The sequence below is a fragment of the Tasmannia lanceolata genome, unplaced genomic scaffold (genome assembly GCF_043159265.1).
Source record: "Tasmannia lanceolata isolate RefF3 unplaced genomic scaffold, GAP_Taslan_0.1 ptg000002l, whole genome shotgun sequence".
Lineage (NCBI taxonomy): Eukaryota > Viridiplantae > Streptophyta > Magnoliopsida > Canellales > Winteraceae > Tasmannia > Tasmannia lanceolata.
This window is the reverse complement of record NW_027518679.1, coordinates 2,487,161-2,507,038: the sequence shown is the minus strand read 5'-3', so window position 1 is coordinate 2,507,038 and position 19,878 is coordinate 2,487,161. Positions and strand designations below refer to the sequence as shown.

General features: G+C 38.8%; 2 protein-coding genes across 6 annotated transcripts in view; one reads left to right on the top strand and one right to left on the bottom strand.

Annotated features, from left to right (window-relative positions):
- Positions 1-6,649, top strand: part of LOC143873272 (uncharacterized) — a 35,964-nt gene extending 29,315 nt beyond the window's left edge. For 2 of the 5 annotated variants that reach the window (XM_077376811.1, XM_077376803.1), the window contains exons 11-14: positions 2,806-2,910; positions 3,051-3,142; positions 3,626-3,779; positions 5,972-6,649. In XM_077376811.1, the coding sequence (XP_077232926.1) occupies positions 2,806-2,910; positions 3,051-3,142; positions 3,626-3,779; positions 5,972-6,238 (618 nt within the window). In that variant the 3' untranslated portion in view covers positions 6,239-6,649. Of the gene's footprint in view, positions 1-2,805; positions 2,911-3,050; positions 3,143-3,625; positions 3,780-5,879 lie in introns of all 5 variants that reach the window. The other 3 variants (XR_013248345.1, XR_013248396.1, XM_077376819.1) reach the window with 3 other exon arrangements.
- A 5,462-nt stretch (positions 6,650-12,111) lies between these two features.
- Positions 12,112-15,008, bottom strand: LOC143882155 (GDSL esterase/lipase ENOD8-like). The gene is made up of 5 exons (XM_077385603.1): positions 14,744-15,008; positions 14,058-14,264; positions 13,367-13,563; positions 12,890-13,163; positions 12,112-12,341 (listed from the first exon to the last, which is right to left on the bottom strand). Exons 1-5 carry the CDS (start codon positions 15,006-15,008, stop codon positions 12,112-12,114), a joined length of 1,173 nt encoding a protein of 390 aa, XP_077241718.1.
- Positions 15,009-19,878: the final 4,870 nt, after the last annotated feature.

Genomic DNA, 19,878 nt, shown 5'->3' with positions numbered 1-19,878 from the left:
TCATCCATCAAGTCTCCTTCTGCCATAAGTTTAGTATTAGGGTCCATAGGCATAGTAGCTGGTGTTAGCCCAAGGGTTCCCATGGGTTAAACTAATCACCTTTTCCTTGTTGTTTTGGTGCTAGCAAACCCAAATTGATTAGTTTTTATGGACTAATATGTTGCCTTCTAGTATTGTGCGTCAGACATGATCTTCAGATCCCAATCCAAGATTAGCACATTAGCACATTAGCATAATGCAACAAAACACATGGCTTGAGGATCAACATGCATAAATGAATCAAGAGAGCTTGCACACATTGAAGTCATCATACATAGTAGATGTCCAAGTCAAGAGCTCAAATTAAGGATCCCACAAGCAAGCCTTTCAAAATGCCAAAGACAAGCTTGGAGATGAACTATTGATGGTGACCCACTCATGAACCAAAGAGAAGGCTTTCAAGATTGATGGAGTCACATGGACAAGTCAAGGTTGATAAAGAAGTTCCTCAAGCCCAAGAGCCCAAGAAGATCAAGCCAATTCAATCTACTGCCTTAAGGTTTTCATTTTGACTTATAGATTGTGTTGGAGATTTCGTCATTAGTGGTTTTGCACAATTAAAGTGCTTCCACAAACTGTTTTCAAAACCACCTAAAGACCCACTAGCGATGTTTAAAATCTATGATTTGACTCCTCTAAAAGTGTATTTTAAAATGTCTTAGAAACCCCAAGATCCAAGCACAATGTTCCAAAATGTATAAATAATAGTGCAAAAATTCAGTGCTTGACAGTCGACTGAGGTCCCTTTAGCCGACTATGCCATAGAGGCTCACATACTGGATTTCCAGTATGCGAGGCCTCAGTCGATTGTCCTTTGACGGTCAACTATGATTTAAGGGATTAAACTTCTGGTCACAAAATGCACAAGACTACAGTCGAATGTCAAACCCACAATCGACTGTGCCCGATATAATAATACACACAACGGCTAGTTGACAGTCGACTGAGTCGAGACAGTCAGCTGTGCAGAAACAAAAAATAGCCGTTAGGGCTCAAATGGCTAGTTGCTTTTTTGACCGTTTTGAATTGTTTTCTTCCCAAATTACCCTCAAATGGTCATATATTCTAGAGGACTATAAATATAATGTTTCTTCACACATTTAACAACTTTTGGAAAGATTGAAAATCATTTTTGAGCTGGAACTTTCCAATCTACAAGTTTTCTTGGAATTCTTCAATATTTGAAGAGAATCTCCATAGGGCTTCACTGTATTCATTATTTGGAGAGTTTTTGTGAGCTTTACAAGTTGTAATCAAGGCTTCAAAGAGCCTAAGAGTGTTCTTCTTCATTCTTCAACTACATTGTAAGAGGGTCTCCGATTCAGCCCGCTAAGAAAGGTGAATCTCGGCATTATAAGAGGGCTTTCCGGTCCGCCTGTTAAGAAAGGAGGATCGTGATAGTGGAAGCGCCACGGAGGTCTTGGCGAGTGGATGTAGGTCTTGGTGTTGGATCCAAGGTCCGAACCACTTTAAAAATCCTTGTGTTCATCTTCTTGCTCTCTCTATTTCCTTCTACTTGTGATAGGTAACATCTAAACCTTTCTTTGTCTTGTATGCACTTTAAAATTAGTAAGGGGTAGTTGCACTTTACATTTCTAATTAACGAAGACTTGTTAAATAACTCAACTTGAATTTGATTTGTTATTGTGGTTTGTGCACTTAACTTGAAACTTATTTTCAATCTTGCATCAGCCCACTTAAAAAGAAGAAAAGTTTATAATTGCCCAATTCACCCTTCCTCTTTGGTTTCCTATCGGGATTTCAGCTGGTTTCAGCCCCTGTGGAACCAGTCTCCTCCAACAAATCTAGTACACATTTTCTCTGTGAGAGAGATAAACTAGTACCAGAGTATGCAACCTCACCATCTCCACCCCATTCTCTATTGTCATTAGATCTATACATGGTTTTAAATTTCGGCCGAAATCTGAAATTTCGGTTGAAATTTTGGAAATTTTGATTTTTTTTAAAAGTATGGTATTATTCCAAAATTTTGGCCGAAATTTGGGAAAGAATAAAATAATATTTTTTTATTACCGGATTTCGGCCGAAATTTCGGTTTCGGCCAAGGCCGAAACCGAAATTTATAACCATGGAAAAAAAATCAACGTGACGACAGTGCCCTTTATAGTTAAGAGTTATCCTTAGAGTCATTATTATGGGTATTGTAGGTGACTTCCTTTTTGCTCTCTTTTCTGTTGACTAGTTCCACCTCCATTTCTTTTAATTGAACCAAAAAAAGGATTTTCAGCCAAGCTGACTGGAATGGATCCCCTCCACTAACTATTGCATTGTTTTATCTTCATAAAAAATTAAGTCCAAATCAATGAACCATTTGGGACTCTCCTACTGTCCAACTTTGCCCAGTGCAAGTCTATTCCAGCCATTCTCATATAGATATGGACAAATGTTTCATCCCAACACTAGACTTGCAATGGGCAAAATTACTGAAATTTAGGTAATCATGTTTGGTTCAACTCGTGAACTGCCCTTTTTGTGGCCTGACCCATTCTTTCCTACTGGTAGTGCATACTCTTTCAAGACGGACTGCAATAAATAGTAGAAATTTATTTAATGATGCTCACTGCTGATTCAGTTACTTTTGTGCCAGACAAGAAGCTGTAAAATTTTATGAAAAATGGGCCTTTCAATTCCTTGTTTTTTATGATCCCACTGAAATAGTTATTCTTCTCGAGTAGCTATCTTTATGGTTTTTGTCATATGATCACATATTTTGAAATTAACTTACTCTATTTGGGACCTTTTCAGCTATTTTCTCAGCCCTCCACTCTATTTAAGTTTGCTCCAATAAGATTCACAAAGGGATCAAAACCGAATTACTGCTTGGCCTGTTTAGTTTCCCTTGTTGAGCAGGCAAGAAGTTTCTTCTAACTTATTTAAAAATTCAACTTGGTCTACAAGAACATACATTTCTTGAGCGTGCATGCTGATTCAATTTCATGTAGCTGCTATGTTTCATTGATATCGATATGTTTTTTCTTTTATACCTGTAGATCCGATATCTACAGTTCAGAAAATGGCCTGTTGAATGGGGATGGTGTAGAGATCTCCAGTCATTTATTTTTGTTTTTGAAAGACACAACAGGTAAGATATCAGCAATTTAGATTGCTTTTTAAGAAGGCAACTGATATTGGCACTACACTAGCTCATCTTGTCTTTTATTATTTAAAGTTTTAAACAGTGTCAAAAGTTGAGACAGTTCCCAAAAAGCTCTGTTGACCCTATTAAAAAGAAGAGACAAGCTATGTTAGTGCAAGTATTAAAACATGGTAGTGCCAATATCAGTACCCTTTAAGAATCATAGTATTTAATTTTGGAGATGATAACCCCCCCCCCCCCCCCCCCCCTCCTCACAGATAAAAGTCCCCCCTTATAACGTTATTCGTGAAGTTTTAAAGGGAAAGAAAAACGTTGAAGGGGGTGAATTTATCCTCAAGCAGTGAACCATTCTCACAGAAACCATTAAAGTGGGGGATTTTATCCGGTTTGGGAATGGGGATATCATTTTTCTTTGGATAATTGCATTCTGGATTCTGGAATGACTTTCGAACTTTCACATGGAAACAGAATAGTTTTGGAGCGCCCAGAATATGGGTATGCAACATATTTCTTTGAGCTTGTGGGATCTTTGCCCATTGCATGGCAGATTAAGCGATTGGTTACAGTGATGAAGCTTCCCAGCTGCAGCAGGGCCACACTAATTGAGAACAAATCATTATTGGTAAGAGTTTCCTGGATGTCTTTTCACAATTGTTGTTGTTGTTGTGTTTTTTTTTTTTGAATTGTACTATTGTTGTTGTTTTGTTTGGAAGTATTTCCTTTGATAATGGTTATGCATGTTCATACAGTTTAGTTGTTATTATTCTGTACTGTTTTTTTCATATGTTGCTACGTGCAGGCTATTGTTACTCACTATGCCATATGAAACCTTATCTGTTAATACATGAAATTAAAAAAATTGGCTGTGATCATGGGTAACAAGTTGTCCTGTATCAAATGAACTTAATCTGTAAATTGAAAAAAGTTTTAACAGAATCACAAGTAGCTGAAAATGTTTAGCAGGCAACAAGTTGCCATATGAAACCTTATCTGTTAATACATGAAATTCAAAAATTTGGCTGTGATCATGGGTAACAATTTGTCCTGTATCAAATGAATTTAATCTGTAAATCGAAAAAAGTTTTAACAGAATCACAAGTAGCTGAAAATGTTTAGCAGGTACCTGTGATCATGGGTAGCAAGTTGACCTGTATCGAATGAATTTAAGCTCTCAGTCGAAAAAAGTTTTAACAGAATCACAAGTAGCTGAAAATGCTTAGCAGGTACCTCATTGGTTGGTGAGATGCAAATTTTATCATCTTAAGAGAAATTATGTTTCTTTTCCAATTGAATCCTCAATGATTTAAACCAGATCGATGGATCGAGAAACAAATCCCATTTAATTGTTTTTCATGGGATAGGATGTACAAAATAGATCACATGGGATTTGCAAAATAGATATCATGTTAAAATCAGAATGGTAAGATTGATATTTTCGCATCTTGCTAGTACACTATACAGTCGTTTTTTTAATAGATAAATAGCTGCTTTACTAAAAAAATAAAATAAAGAAATAAGTTGGTAAGAACTACGTTTCTTAGGTAAAGTCTCCTTACCTCCTAGTTGACTTCTCCATTTTCACTCTCTAATTCTCTATACACCAAACAGTTATCAACAGCAGTAATTTGGATGGTTAAGGATTTGTTGTTCTTTTCACCTACATTGAAACACCATTGTCCTTGGGAACACATGCAAAAATTGGAAATGATACTTTACTTTGAATGCTGTTGGCCTTCTCAAATAAGGGTCTCCTAGCATATCATTTTTCAAACCAGAAAGATATGTTTCCTTTTCCAATCATTCATCTGCTATTGTCTATCCATTTCCCCCGAACTTTTATAATATCTTTCCAACTTTTTGATCCACTATGTCTCACATTTAAATAGTTAATATGTTGATTTCTAGCATATTTAGACACCGTAGATCTACTCCATAAGGAGTTATTTTTGTGAATGTGATGGGGGGCTTTGAGTCTAAAAGCTTAACTAACATCGTGGAAGGATCGAATACCTAGACCCTTTCTTCTTTCTTCCTACAAATTCTGACCCAAGAGATCCACTGATGATTATTTCCTCACCAAAAATTGGAGAAGATAGTTTCAATTCTTTTAATGACAGTCTTTGGGGGGCTAAGAATGGATAATATGAAAATGGGCATGCTAGCGAGCTCATTGTTAATAAGGGTGAGCTTGCCACCAGTGGATAAGAGTTTACTTTTCCTTCCTTCCACTTTCTTTTGAATTTTTTCAATGATACTGTTAAAGTAACTTATTTTCATTCTACCGTTATAGATACGAGCCCCTATGTAATTAAAAGGAAGATCTTGTGTGTTGAATCCAGTGGTGCTCTTAATAATATTTTTCCTAACAATAGGCATTTTATCTGAAACTATGAAACAACAATAGGCATTTTATCCATTGTGCTCGTAATAATATTTTTTTCTAGCAATAGGCATTTTATCCGAAACAGTGAAACATCAATAGGCATTTTATCCGAATCCAAACATGTACTTTACTATTTTGACCCAAGTGTAGTACCAAATCAGTGATTTTAATTGATTTAGATACTGTATGAACCCTAGACTGGAAAATGGAACTGGGGTACATTTGAAACAAAGCATCAGCATTTCCATGTTGACTGCATTCCTTCTGTTTGCTTTTGACGAATCTTTATTTTTTCCTCTGAAAAATATCTTATGCTTTCTTCATGAAAATTTTCTAAAGGATTCATTAGCTGACCCCAACTAGTTTGGGACAAAGGCTTAGCTGAGTTGAGCTGAGAAAAATATCTTATGCTCATGTTTTTCTGGTCAAAGATTGGTGAAGATTTGACCGATGATGAAGCAAGGGTATTGGAGGAATATGGTTGGAAACCAAATACTGGGTTAGGATCAATGCTCAACTACTGTGACAGGGTTGTGCATGACATGAAGAACGAGGGCGATAGCTCAGAGTGGAGGTCCAAAATTGGGAAGTTGCTAATGGATGGCCATGATGGTGGGACCATTGTAATGGCTAATCTTCCAAAGAAGGTCAAAGAATATACGGACAGTCAAAGCCCACAAATCAAATTGGAGCTCTGATTTAGATTCGGCTATTCCGACTGTAAAGTAATACCATTGTACAGGCTTCAGGTTGCTGGGCTCTAGTTACCAATCCTGGCAACATTATACCAGATGTTAATCTGTTTGAGAAAATTATAGTCATATTATATGCAATTTATCTTTTTCGCTTCGACTAATCTAGTCAAATTTTATTATTAACCATTGTAAGCTTATCAAATCTCATCGTGTGGAACATTTCCCCGTCTCCATACCACTGCGTTTGAAGGCATTCATTCTCCGACGGAACAAGTTGGGCAGATGTGAGCTTCTTGGCTCTAGTTCACCTCAATTGGAATGGGTTGACATTTTCTGGCTTGTACTTTCAAGTTATGTTCAGTTCGACGCTTTTATTGTATTTTTCAGTTTGAAATAGTGACCAACTTTTGCTTATGGTTGTTCTTCATGGATAGGTAATGGGTTGTTTTTTTTTTTTTTTTTTTCTGAATGGTTCATGGATAGGTAATGATACCTGTGTTATTTATTTTGTGGAGATTGTTTTGCCCCAGCCATGATTATTAGAGCAGGCAACAGTGATACTTCCCATGTCATTTCTCAATGGACACCCTCATTGACTGCAGGAAACAATCAAACTTAAATTCCAACCAGTTCTTTTCTGTTTTGCCTCAAAGGATCTGAATGATAGAAGGATCTATATCCAGTTTAACCCTATATTGGAAACACTACAAAGTTCAGCTCTTCATTATTCAGTTGTTATATACTGGAAAGGGTTTTTAGTTCAGTGTTTGTTATCAAGCTTCTGGGAGGTAATGTAGCTCATAATCATGCCTTGCATCTATTTCCATGACTTGCCACATTTGACAAAAGATGATTACTGTCCCCTGAGTCCGACTTAGCTGTTCTATCACTTCCCTGCTCTGGTTCAAAACTAGCTAGGCATCTTCCTCAGTCTCATTAACCGATTCACTTTCACTCACCGTCTCGTTACCAGGCTAGCTTGAATAGCCAGGCATTTACCTTGGAATGGCGGACTGAACACCAAACCTTCATTACATTACAAAATGTTAATGTCCTGGGGCTCGATGCAATAAACTGTCATTTATGGCTCCCACGTAAATAAGGAGTCCAATTGAATAATCTGCGGCTGGATTCGTTGCGTTGGCTGCTGTCCCGACTTATGATGGTTCTACCTCTCGTACCTATGAGGTATAGTGTCAGGTAGGGGGAGGTTGGTGCCTTTTTCCTCCCTCCCCTAATGCTATTAGTAGGTACTATTGGTTAGTTCATAGGTTCATCTGTTCAACATCGTATCTGGGGCTACGTCGGATACAGCAGCATAGCAAGAACTGCTACCTCGTATTCGGAGTAGGAAGTTTGAAAAGCAAAATCAGGAGTGCTAGAGTTCGTCTACCAAGGGTATGTCCATGCTCTTCGGATCCAAAGGCAGGTGATAATCGAATCGTTAATACTCTTTATTTATTTTACCTCTATATCTATTCATTTTCAAAAAAATAAATCTAACAAATGGAATCAACTTTGACCGAGCTGGGCAAGGAAGGCGGGGAAAGGAAAAGAGGCTGCTTTCATCACATCAATAAGGGGCTTGCTTAGAAAAAGAGAGAAAAGTGACTCTCCATCGCCCCCAGCCCAAGTGGAACAGTCAAGGTTGAAGATCTCAAATGCTATTTCAAGGTGCGAGCCAGAGTGACCTTCGATACCATCTCGGGACCTCCTCCTTCATTTACGGTGGTCCCACTAAACAATGTCCGAAGAGAGAGCAATGGACTAGGAAATGGTTGAGATCACACTCATAACTTGCTTATTGGATCGTAGCGCGGCTAGGCCTTGATAAGGAGCATAGAAAAATGAACTCCTAATTATTAAGAGCTAGCCCAGGATGATGGTTCCCCTAGTTTTCTTTTTGGAGAATTTAATTCTACTTCTGCTTAATAGGGGCACATGTTCTTTTTCGCTAACAAATTTAATTCTAAAGAAGAAAGTTTACGTTTAATATAGCTGGGAAATGCTACTATTTGGGCAAAAAAGGGAAGGAATAAGGTGAGGACTCAAAGGCCATTTGATTACTCTGGTAAAAACGGGTTATGCGCTGGAGACAGAAATAGGATATTTTTTCTAAAAGAAAAGAATCTCACTAGAGAAGGAAAGAGAACAGTCTCTTTCTTATGAGAGAAGGCTGATGGTAACGTAATCTCCTCGGAGGGAGCTATCTGGTGCCCCCAACTCAACAGAAGATGTATGCCAATTTCATGGCGGGGTATGTAGCCTGTCTTCAATGGTGAATGGCAGGTCGATCAACATTGCCTTTTTCTAAGATTGAGAAGCCACATTTCTTTCTCTTTTGATTCAATCCGCCTTCTTGAATGATGGGTTGCCATCCTTTCATTTCTCTGAAGGCTGAGTTACACTAAAAAAACCTTCTTCTGTCAAATGGAAAGGCTAGAATTCTCTCTAGGCAAAGCAACCTTCCTTAAAGCACTCACATTAGAAGTCTTCTCTCCAGGACTTTGCCTGGTGGAAATGGCAGGGCAATAGATTGACTTCCCACTAGTACTCCGCCCACAAAGTCATACGGCTAACTTTAAGAGATTCCCTCCATACAAATTCCACTACGCTGAGAGACATGCTAGCCCCTTTCTAGCTAACTATTCTAGCATTGCTTAAGCTACCTTACCACTAGACACCGGAGGCAAGTAGATGTGGAAGCGTCAGCTGGAGTTGCAAAGTCAGGTTGAGAGTGCAATCCCCGATTCTTCAATTGAAGAATCCTACTTCTTTTGACTAAAAAAAAAAAGCATGTGTTAAGCATATAGAATTCCTCCTTGAAAAGAAAGGACTCTATCGACAGTTTAGCGACAGTTTAGCGACCGAGACTGCCTTATTCAGTATCGCTCTCATCAAATAAAATGTCGTAAATAAAGCAAGTTATCTGCCTTGTTGTAGGAAGAAGTATAAGAATAAGATAGGAATCTTAGGGAAACAGACACCGGCTTCGCGGGACCCTTTCGGTCCACTCTCTGGCTAGGCACTTTTGGGCCTTGCTTTAGTGATCTGCTATCTGTTGCTTATACGTGACTTAATTAGACTAGGGCTGCCTATCTAAGCAATTTCCAGGATGAAAGGCCAGGCCAAAAGGGAAACAAAAAGTCTCCGGAAAAAAGCAGAGGATGAACCAAGAAGGAGAAAAGATCGACTTAACGGAAGGAAGCTCACTGGCTCACAACCTCTGTGGCAGTTGAGCGACGCACTTGGTGGGAGGAGATCCGACTCCATGCAAATAACCCAAGGCGGCGGACCCCGAATTATCGACTTTGGACTCGTTTTTTTTTACTAAAACCAACAGCAAGGCCGGTGGGTTGTGGTGGCGGGTGGGGAAGGGAAAGAGAACTCAGGAATTTCATATACATAGACAAGAGAGAAGTTCTTGTCTGCTTTTCAAGTCTTGGATTAGAGGGCTAAAGGTGGGGTAGAAAGCGTTGCCAGCTATCTAAAAGAAAGGAAAGCGTTGCCAGCTAAAAGATATGGGCATAACCAAGAAGCAACTTCCTTAGGAGGATCCCTTATTTAAGCGATCAATCACTCTCAATCAAGTTATTCATTCCATATCCTTTTTTTATATTCTATCTGCACTTCAAGTGAAAGAAAGGATAGAGATAAAAAAGACTGAATCAAGGAGATATGCCATTAACGGGAATCCTGCCCCCCCCCCCCCCCCCCCCCCCCAGATTAGCACGATTGGCATGTAGACTGAGATTTGCAGCATATATTTGATATTGGTTGCTTGTGTCAAATGGTGACCCGTGAGCTTGGCCGGTAAGTGCGCCCGAGGCGGCTGGGGAGCGAAGATGCTTTCCTCGACCGGAACAGAGACCTGTTACCTATGGACAGAAGGTTGTTTCCTATCTTTGCTATTAGGTAGGGGTAGCCGGTAGTAAGAAGCTCTCTCTTTTATCAGTGATTTATTTTACAAGACCAGCCCGTAGTCTGATTCGGGTGCTTCCGATAACGCATTGACAGGTTCATTCATTGCGGAAGGATGTGACCGATTAAGGGCCTGAAGAAGTGAATTGATGGGGTAGATGCTTATCTTCATTCATACGCGATCGCTGCCCTTCCTACCCCACCCACCTCCCTGATCCTGAATCCACTTTAGACTCACTTTACATTACGAAATACCACTCGGGGAGTTCGAGGGAAGAACCTAGAACCCGATCTACGGCCGAATAGCAACTCGCACGTAAGCGTACATGTTGCACTTCGAGCAGAACTCAAAGCGATCATAGCATTGGTCCCCTTACTTACATAGCCATTCTTGCAGATCCGGGCGTTGCGTGGTTGTTTTGCAAGATCTCGCTTTCAGTTCGTAGAGTTGATCAAACATGTGTTCAGCTTGATTCGTTGGTGCAGTCACTTCGTCATGTTATGATTTGAAACTTGATTCTGCCCACACAAACAACTACGTTGTTGCTTGGTGAGTCCCTTCGTTTGCTTTGTGTGCTCCTTTGGTTTTCTAGTAGCAAGCTTTTGGTTCGAAGATTGAATCAGTGGTTTTCTAGTAGCAAGCTTTTGGTTCGAAGATTGAATCAGTGGTCAGCCTGTGCTTGAACGACGGCATTCCAAGAAGCAACTTCCTTAGGTATGGGATGGTCCCCTATTGATGAATCAAATCACTCAAAAGAAAGTAATTTCACCGCTCCGTGGGCCCGCTCTATTCTATTCCGAAAGAGGGGATTCGTGCAATGCCCAAGGTTTAGAATCCATGTGCGTATTCTAATGTCATGTCAAAGCTGAAAAGAGAAGAGCCAAAGATGGCATGGAGGTTTCGACGAGCCTTCCCCAGCGTCGGCAGGTAAATCAACCTCTCTTTAAGCAGCAAAACCAGAGTTGCGGTGGGCAAAGGTATCAACCCATTTGAGAGAATTTCATCGGCCTTTGGTACCTAGAGACACCCTCATTGACTGCAGGAAACAATCAAACTTAATTTCCAACCAGTTCTTATCTGTTTTGCCTCAAAGGATCTGAATGATAGAAGGATCTATTTCCAGTTTAACCCTATATTGGAAACACTACAAAGTTCAGCTCTTCATTATTCAGTTGTTATATACTGGAAAGGGTTTTTAGTTCAGTGTTTGTTATCAAGTTTCTGGGAGGTAATGTAGCTCATAATCATGCCTTGCATCTATTTCCATGACTTGCCACATTTGACAAAAGATGATAAGGAAATAGGATAACCAATTGAGCTAGTGGTTCAACCCGAAAATTTCCTTATTAAAGAAAGTACAATGGTTCCATCCATCTGAAATGAAACCCACTACTCTCTTTGTTTTACACATCTTAATTAGCTTTTAATGACTTAGAATACTCAAGATGCTATCAATATCCAATCAGTATATTGTAAAACAAAGTAGTGCCATTATCAAAATATGGTAGTGCGGATCTCAGCTGCCTTTAGAGACTTTTACATCTACAAGGTTTTACATAACCTAGGGGCATGTGCTTATGAAAAACGACTCTTTTCTATTTATATGATTTCATTGGTACTAAATTGTTCTAGAGTTGCTTGGCAACCCCAATTTCCTAATTAAATATAGTATTGGAACGACTACACAGAAAGTCACTTTTACAATCAATGATAAAAGCTAATTTTTGAGACATACTGAGGGTATATGTAGGACATGTATGTAAAATCAATGCCGTTAATCTCGTAGAACATCACGAGGCCTTTCTTATCACTCATAAACCAATAGTCCATAGAAGAAGGAAAAAAAATCATGGTTGCCAAACGTGGCCAAAATCTCCCTTCTATTTTTTATTTTTGTTGAATGGCACCAAAATCTCCATTCATACATGGAAAGAAACATTCCATTCATTCACTGTCAATAGAATAGAGAAGCAGGCTTCAAGTAGGGCATCCCTTTCATCATCTCATCTACAAAGCGTTGGCTAAAAGCATCTGTGAAATGATCCCCATCCCAACTTATATGTGCCATAGGATTACTGCACCCTTGGGCTTGGCGTGCATATCCACAGTGAAAATTGAAGTTGTAGTTGTGGGGTGGCCCTCCAAACCCACAACAAGCATGGAATTTCACTTTCTCATCGAATCCTGCATAAACCAACACATAATGGGTTATTTTGAATTGTGATGCTCACAACCGTTGATCTAGTGGGTCTCCATGTTGATTGCAAGCAATTCTAACTATTTTATTAAAAAAAAAAAAAAACTGTGGTATTTAATTTGATTATTGAGGAATGATAGAATGAAGGGCACCCCTATTGGTTGATTTTCATAGGGGCGCCCTTGCAAAGATCAGCTTCAAGGGCGTCGCTATAGGTTGATTTCAGCAAAGTCAAACATGGTTTCCACTTTTTTAGGCACCATACACTTTTTCGGCGCCACCATAAATGTACTTTGCATAAATCAACCAATAGGGACCCCCTTGAAGCTAATTTTTGCAAGCGCACCCGTCATTCTATCATTCCTCTTGATTATTTGATTATTTAATTGGACCAAAGAAGGCTTATATGATGGCTAATAAGGGAGAAAGGGAGTGGGTTGTGGGGTCCATCCTATGAGATGGGCCCACGTGGGTTGTTTGATCTTTGATTCACACACAGACAAGAAGACCTTGCTTCACAAGAGAGTACTCTTACCATAAGCTGATGGGTTGACAATGGCTTCTAACATGAAGCCATAAACGTCTGCAACCATGATGTTGATACCATCAATCTGGTGAGTGAGATTGGCAAGAGCTTTCTGGAGCTCAAGGTTTGAAAATTGTACAACATCATTGTACTCCTTAAGACATCCCAATTCATCTGTTGAATTGAAGGGTCCCACCGAAGCTCGAGCCAGTAGCGTCGGTAAGCATCCGATGGCCGGAACGGTGAAGACCATGAAATTCTCTGCTCCTTCTTTGTGAAGATCCTGACTCAAAAAAAAAAAAAAAAAAACAATATAAATTTGTGATACTTGTGGTGTAAAGTGTAAACACATAGAGTGGGTCCAGTAGATGAATGGCTGATATCACATATAAGTGCATGCCATGTGTAAAATTTAGGGGGGTCCATCATATACAATTTTTAGATAATAATAATCTAACGTGGAAACAAACATGATTAATTAATTACCTCTATGCCCTTGGAAATTGCTGATATGATTTGTGGGACAACCTTCTCGTTTATAAGAGGAGGAGGAACCTTCTCTTGTATAAAAGGGGGTGTTATTTCTGTGAACAAGCTGTTGAAGATGTCATTCACACCCATGAAGATAATGTAAATACCATCCTTGAAAGCCTTCAATGTGGGTAGACGAGAAACCAACCCATCTGAGAAAAAAGCCACAACTTCACATGTTAGAGAGAGAGAGAGAGAGAGAGAGAGAGAGAGAGAGAGAGAGAGAGAGAGAGAGCATTGATGTTTCATTGGAAGTGGGCCCAGCATGATACAAAGATTCCTACGAATTTGAAAGAAAATGGGGCCCAATAGATGATGAAACACACCCATATGTACATATAATGTGCCCATAGTTAGCAAAACACGATTAGCAAAAAAAAGAAAAAAAAAAAAACTGGATGGGAAAAATTCGAGTTGAATACGGTATTGGTTAAAAAAAAGTAGTAAATAACAGAAACGCAAAAAAAAATGCATTTAAAATTTTGTCATTTGCAAAATATTGTGGGATATATGAAGTTAGAAAGTTGGCCAAAAAATGCATTTAATTAATACGTTTTAAATGTGTGTTTAAAACGTTTTAAACACGTACATTTCTTTCAGAAAGAAAATGCAGTTTGAAATGGGGTTTTACTAACTATGAACGTACTTGATCTGTCTTTGGACTGTAAGATCGCAAGAACATTTCGTTTGAATTCGACGAAGTGGTCGGTTTGAGAGGGAAGGGAGAAGGATGGTCGTCCTCCCGTCATATTTACAGCCGTTCCTCCGGCCACCGCAAAGTTGATGCCGTGTCGGTAGTTGGTATCTATGTTTTTGAAATATGGTTGTACAAAAGGAAATCCCAACTTCATAGCTGCAACTCCCAAACATTCAATCAACAAAGTCTTTAAATTAATAAAGTAAGAGTGCCACAATCAAAGCAAGAGAGTGATTTCTCCAATGGTGAAACCAGAAATTTTATATGATGTAAGCCCGTATAGTCCATTATTTTTCAAAAAAGTACTGTATGGCCCACACCATAGGATGATCCAAACTGTCCATTTATGAGCCACAACGTAAATAGATTGTGCCCCAAAAATCATTTCCCTAAGATGTTCCCAACCCTTGGATCTATAGAGGTTTATATATTAAGGAAACCTCTATAGATGGTAGCGAAATGTTTTTTTGGGGTACAACATATTTACGTTGTGACCAATAAAACGACAGTTTCGATCATCCTATGGCGTGGGCCGTATGGTACGTTTTGAAAAATATTGGACTATACGGGCTTGAACTACATAAAAACTCGTGAAACCATATTGGCGATCGGTTGATCAAGGAATGAGCACTCACCGATGAAGTCAGCGATCAAGCGGCCATCGGAAAATCGTCCGGAAGGTTTACCAAAGAAGGTGGAACCATAGGGAGAATTCTCGGCTCCGGCGATGAAGGGGAAAGCCGCCATGACATTACCAGTGTCACTGAATGAATCCCCAAACACAAACATAGCTGGGGGAGTATAAGGGAAGTTCTTACTATTTCCATATTTCTTAGACTCACTTGATTGGAAAAGCAAAACCCACAACAAAAACAGAGAACAATAGATTGAATTTGCCATTTTTGAACTTAGTTTTGCTGCTCCACTTGAACCCAAGTTGCTTCTTTTATACTAGAATAGAAGGGAGAAGGTTTGGTATAGGGCCGCATAGTAGAATATAGACAAGCAAGAAAACCGTGTGATGTAAGAATAGAAAGGACCGGGTCAATGCAAAAAGAAAGCCGTCTAATAACAAAAACAAGTTAGTTGGATTTTCTATAAATCAGTACATACTTGGATTTTCTTGATTATGCCACCTTTATATTATTTTAGCGAAATGATATACTCGCACCCTTTTCTTCCCTAGGACACCCCCTTGTAGTGTAAAAGAAGTAGTAATAAATAGACTAGAGTGGGGTGGCCAGGAGAAGAAAAGAGGGTGGATATATCACTTCCCTTCTTTACATAAGTTGGAGTAGATAGCAATGAACGCAAGCTTCAGTTAACTTTTGTGCAGGCCGTCCTTGATTAAATCCTATTAAAGTTTTTCTTTATAGGTCTATTGGGCTCCACTCGTTTGGGAGAATATAGGATCCAATCTTTTAGTTTAAGGATGTTTGACCTCAATTTGATTTTTTCTTGAAAAATCTTGACCCATGAATTTAAATATTGTGATCGATCTATTGGTTTGGGCCGACTTATGGTATTACGGGGGGTGCTAATATGGTTGATGTATCGAGATATTAAAACCTTGCCTTAAAGAGGTGTGTTTTGACCTTTTATTCTTATTACTAGCCTTTGGCCCATTAGGTTCATTGGGTTCTAAGGACTCGAGGCCCATTGTGTCTATATAGTAGAATTCAAACAAACAAAAAGAAAGAAAGAAATGATATAGGGACAATAACGGTCTAAAATATTTCAAACCACATTTGGCCAATATATCAGTCAACCTTTGGAAGGTCGTTCATTATATGCCATCATTTAGCATCTTTGGGAGAGATAAGAGACATGATTTACAAATGCAAGAAGAGATCGATTGAGAGAATCATTGTGGGCATTAAAATCTCTACAGTTCAATTGAGAGAATCATTGAGGGCATTAAAATCTCTATAGTTGGTCTGACCAGCTACAAGGAACCGTTTTGGAAACTTCAAATCATTGATATCTTAAGAAAGGGATGATATCAGCACAACCGTGTTTTGATATTTTCACTAACTCATCTTGTCTTTTAGTATTTAAAGAGCTGTCAGAGGTCATTTCAGTTCCCAAAATGCTCTCACAAGCCAAATAAAATGAAAAGACAAGCTGGGCTTGTGCAATTATTAAAACAAGGGTGGTACGTTTGACATACCACATTCATGGGACTTCAAAGTCGCCCTATAATTTCTCTAATAATTCATAGGAGATGATTAGCAAGTCTTTCACTGGTCTAACAAAAAGACCAAATGCAAATGAAATAGTACTATTGGCACTGTTGGCTGGTTTTCACAACTTCGAGGAAGACCTATTCAACAGCTTAATTGTGGAAGGTGATTCTAAGAATGTAATAAATCAACTGGGCATTGGAATTATATGATCCATATATGATCGTTTCAACAACTTGATGCCATGTTCGAGATTTACTAGCAATAGATAGGCTATGTATTGACAGACTGGAGTATCATTTTGGTAGGTAAGCTGAGATTGAATCTCCCATCTCTATGTTGGAGAACAAAGCCTTTGACCACTGAACTAGAGGCTCAATCCCGTTTTAACCAACAGCGCCAACCAAATGTGTTGCATATGTAACCCTGTGCATGTTAAGTCAAGCAATGGTTGCTTGAAGTATTACACCATAGGTATCTAGTTTGGAATACCTAGTTTGTTGCCTCCAGCCCCTATATATAAAGATACACTAGGGTTATTGACTGGTTAATGGACTCTAGCCCATGTAGGCCCACTACACTGGTCCATTATCTTATTAGGCTTATATTAGAACATATCTAGGGTTATACTATATACCCAACAATCTCCTCATTTGTTCTATATATATCACAATCCAATAAATAGATAATGTAATATCCAAACAAAATATTGAATCATACATATCACCATATAAAAAAAGATCCGTAATCCAACTGAAAACAAGAGTACTTTTAAGAATAACCAAGAGTTTTAGAAATAATCTAAACTCAAACAAAAGCAGTTTCACATATAAGTGAACTATTTAATCAACTGAAAAGAAAATAACATTCCCCACTGCTCTATAAGGATTCACTCATCAAGCAAGTCATCTTCTTCAAAATCCAGATCGAGACAAGCTCCTCCACTTTCGCCAATACCTGTAAATTACCAAATATGAATTTCATGAAAATAAATCCAATCATTTGTGTAAAATACTAAAGTATCTAGCTCTACTAGAATAACTTAGTACAATTTCATAATGGCTGAAAAACAAATATTAATAAGCATCATTGTCAAGTTTCAATACAAGAACAAGACCTAAATAGTTTTTTTTGCAAAGAATCATTCCATGTTTCCATTTGAAATGTTACAGTCATATTATCCAAATTCAAGTTAAGTTGTATCATCAAATTTGGAATGAAACAACTTTCCCAAAAAGGACATGTCATCAAATGTGGAATGACACAAAACAATTGTAAACACCATTGAAATATATCGAGTGCTTATCTTAGCCAAGAGAGGGAGATTCAAAAATTCAAAATAACATTGATGTAGGTTAATACATGTCTATACAATCTTTAACCCCATCTCCCCCACAGTTTTGAATATTCGATCTTTGTTCAGTCCCTTTGTGAGAGCATCGCCATATTATCCTTCGATCGCACATCAACCAAAGTGATATTACCTTGTTCTATAGGATAATTCAGCATGACATGTTTCAGCCTGAGATGTCTCATATTTACCATTAAAGAGTGAGTTCTTTATAATTGTAATTGTAGCTTGATTATCATAGAACACACTTAAAGAATTAGTCTTTAAACGGGTCAGTGGAATGTCCATGATAAGATTTTTTATCCACTCTGCTTCATCTCCTGCAGAAGCTAGAGCATAAAGTTTTGATTCCTTAGATAACAGAGCAATGCAAGTCTGTCTCTTTGACTTCCAAGCAACAGCTGCTCCACCCAGTGTAAATATATAACCACTCGTAGATTTACTGTCTCCTAATTATGAGCCTCAAGATGCATCAGAATATCCTTCCAGGATAGGAGGATGGCCAATATAACATAGAGCATAACCTAAAGTACCTTTAAGGTATCTTATCAGCCTCATAAGGGCATTCTAGTGCTCATGGCCAGGATTACTAGTGAACGACTCAGCATGCCTACCGTAAAGGTTATGTCTAGTCTAGTGCAACTCATCGCATTTGTATCCCCATGTAGAAAGTAGTTTCTCAATGTAATGGGCTTGGCTACGGGTGATCCCTTACCTATCAAAACTTACTTTTATACCAAGAATGATGTCTACCATACCAAGATCTTTCATGTCGAATTCTTTAGCCAACATTAATTTCACGTCACTCACTACAGAGAGATCGGAACCAAGAATCAACATGTCATCTACATACAAGCAAATAATTGTAACCTTATTCAACATAGAACGAAAGTAAAGGCATTTATCGGAGTAACTAGTCTGAAAACCAAAGCTCTTTACTGCCTTGTCGAATTTTTAATACCACATTTTATGTGCTTGTTTAAGACCATACAAAGATTTGTTTAACTGACAAACTTTATTCTCCAAACCTTCAATGACAAACCCTTCAGGTTGGTTTATGTAGATTTCCTCTGTGAGGTCTCCATTAAGGTAAGCCGTCTTTACATCCTTTTGATGCACAACATACTGCTCAATAGATGCCAAAGTAAGAAGAATTTTTATCATTGACAAATGACAGACCGGTGAGTAAACATCAAAGTAGTCTATCCCACCAACTTGAGTATAGCCCTTAGCTACTAAATGTGCTTTATACCGAGCTATGGATCCGTCAAGATTAAGTTTCTTCTTTAAAATCAATTTACAGCCCACAGTCTTAGTCCCTTTTGGCAAATCGACTAGCTGTCAGGTTTGATTGTGTAATAGAGAGCTCATTTCATCATCAATGGCTTCTGCCCATAACAAAGAGTCCCTAGATCTCATTGCTTCCTTATAGGTGGATGTATCATTCTCTATATGGTAGGTCACAAAGTCCTCACCAAAGTTATTGGGTACTCGATCTCTTGTAGATATTCTTAAAAGTTCTAATTCAGAAATCAGTGTGGGATGGGTGTCAGAAATATTCTGTTCAGACTCAACATGTGTAGACACCCCATTTTGACCGGACCCAAATTCGTAGTGTTTGTGTGAAACCTTGTCAAATCGGTGGGTTGAGATCCCAAATCGAACCCTAGGGTAGCTTAAGGTCTTACTAAGATCCCCATAAAATTTCGTTGAGATCCGAGCGCGTTTGCTCAGTGAACGAGCCAAGAGAGTAAGTGCAATGCGAATCTGGAAGGGGGGTGAAGCATCTGAAAGGGGGTTGTCCGTGAGAAAAAGGGAGTTAAATATATCATTTATATGAGGAAGGGGGGTACATAATCCCGTCCGGGTAGCGCTCGATTCGCGCGCCCATCAAAGTTTGTGCGCCCATCAAGTGAGGAGTGCCGATATCAACAGCCATCATATAAATATATAAAAAAAATCAACGAAAAAAAAAAAGGAGAACGGTTCATTCTCGTCTAAACAGAGCGAGAGCAGAGGGAATTTGGATTTTTCTTCTCTCCTCCACCGATCGTCTTCTCCGGCTGTTTGCCGGAGATCCTACTTCCGATCGGAAATTTCGAGAGAGGATTTGAGAGAAAGAGGAATCTCAGATCTGAGATCACAGATCTGAGAAAAGCAGAGGGAGGAGGATCGGATTCTCGCAGAGAGCCAGAGAGAAAGAGAGAGATTGCAGAGGGAGGGAGAGCGTTTCTCC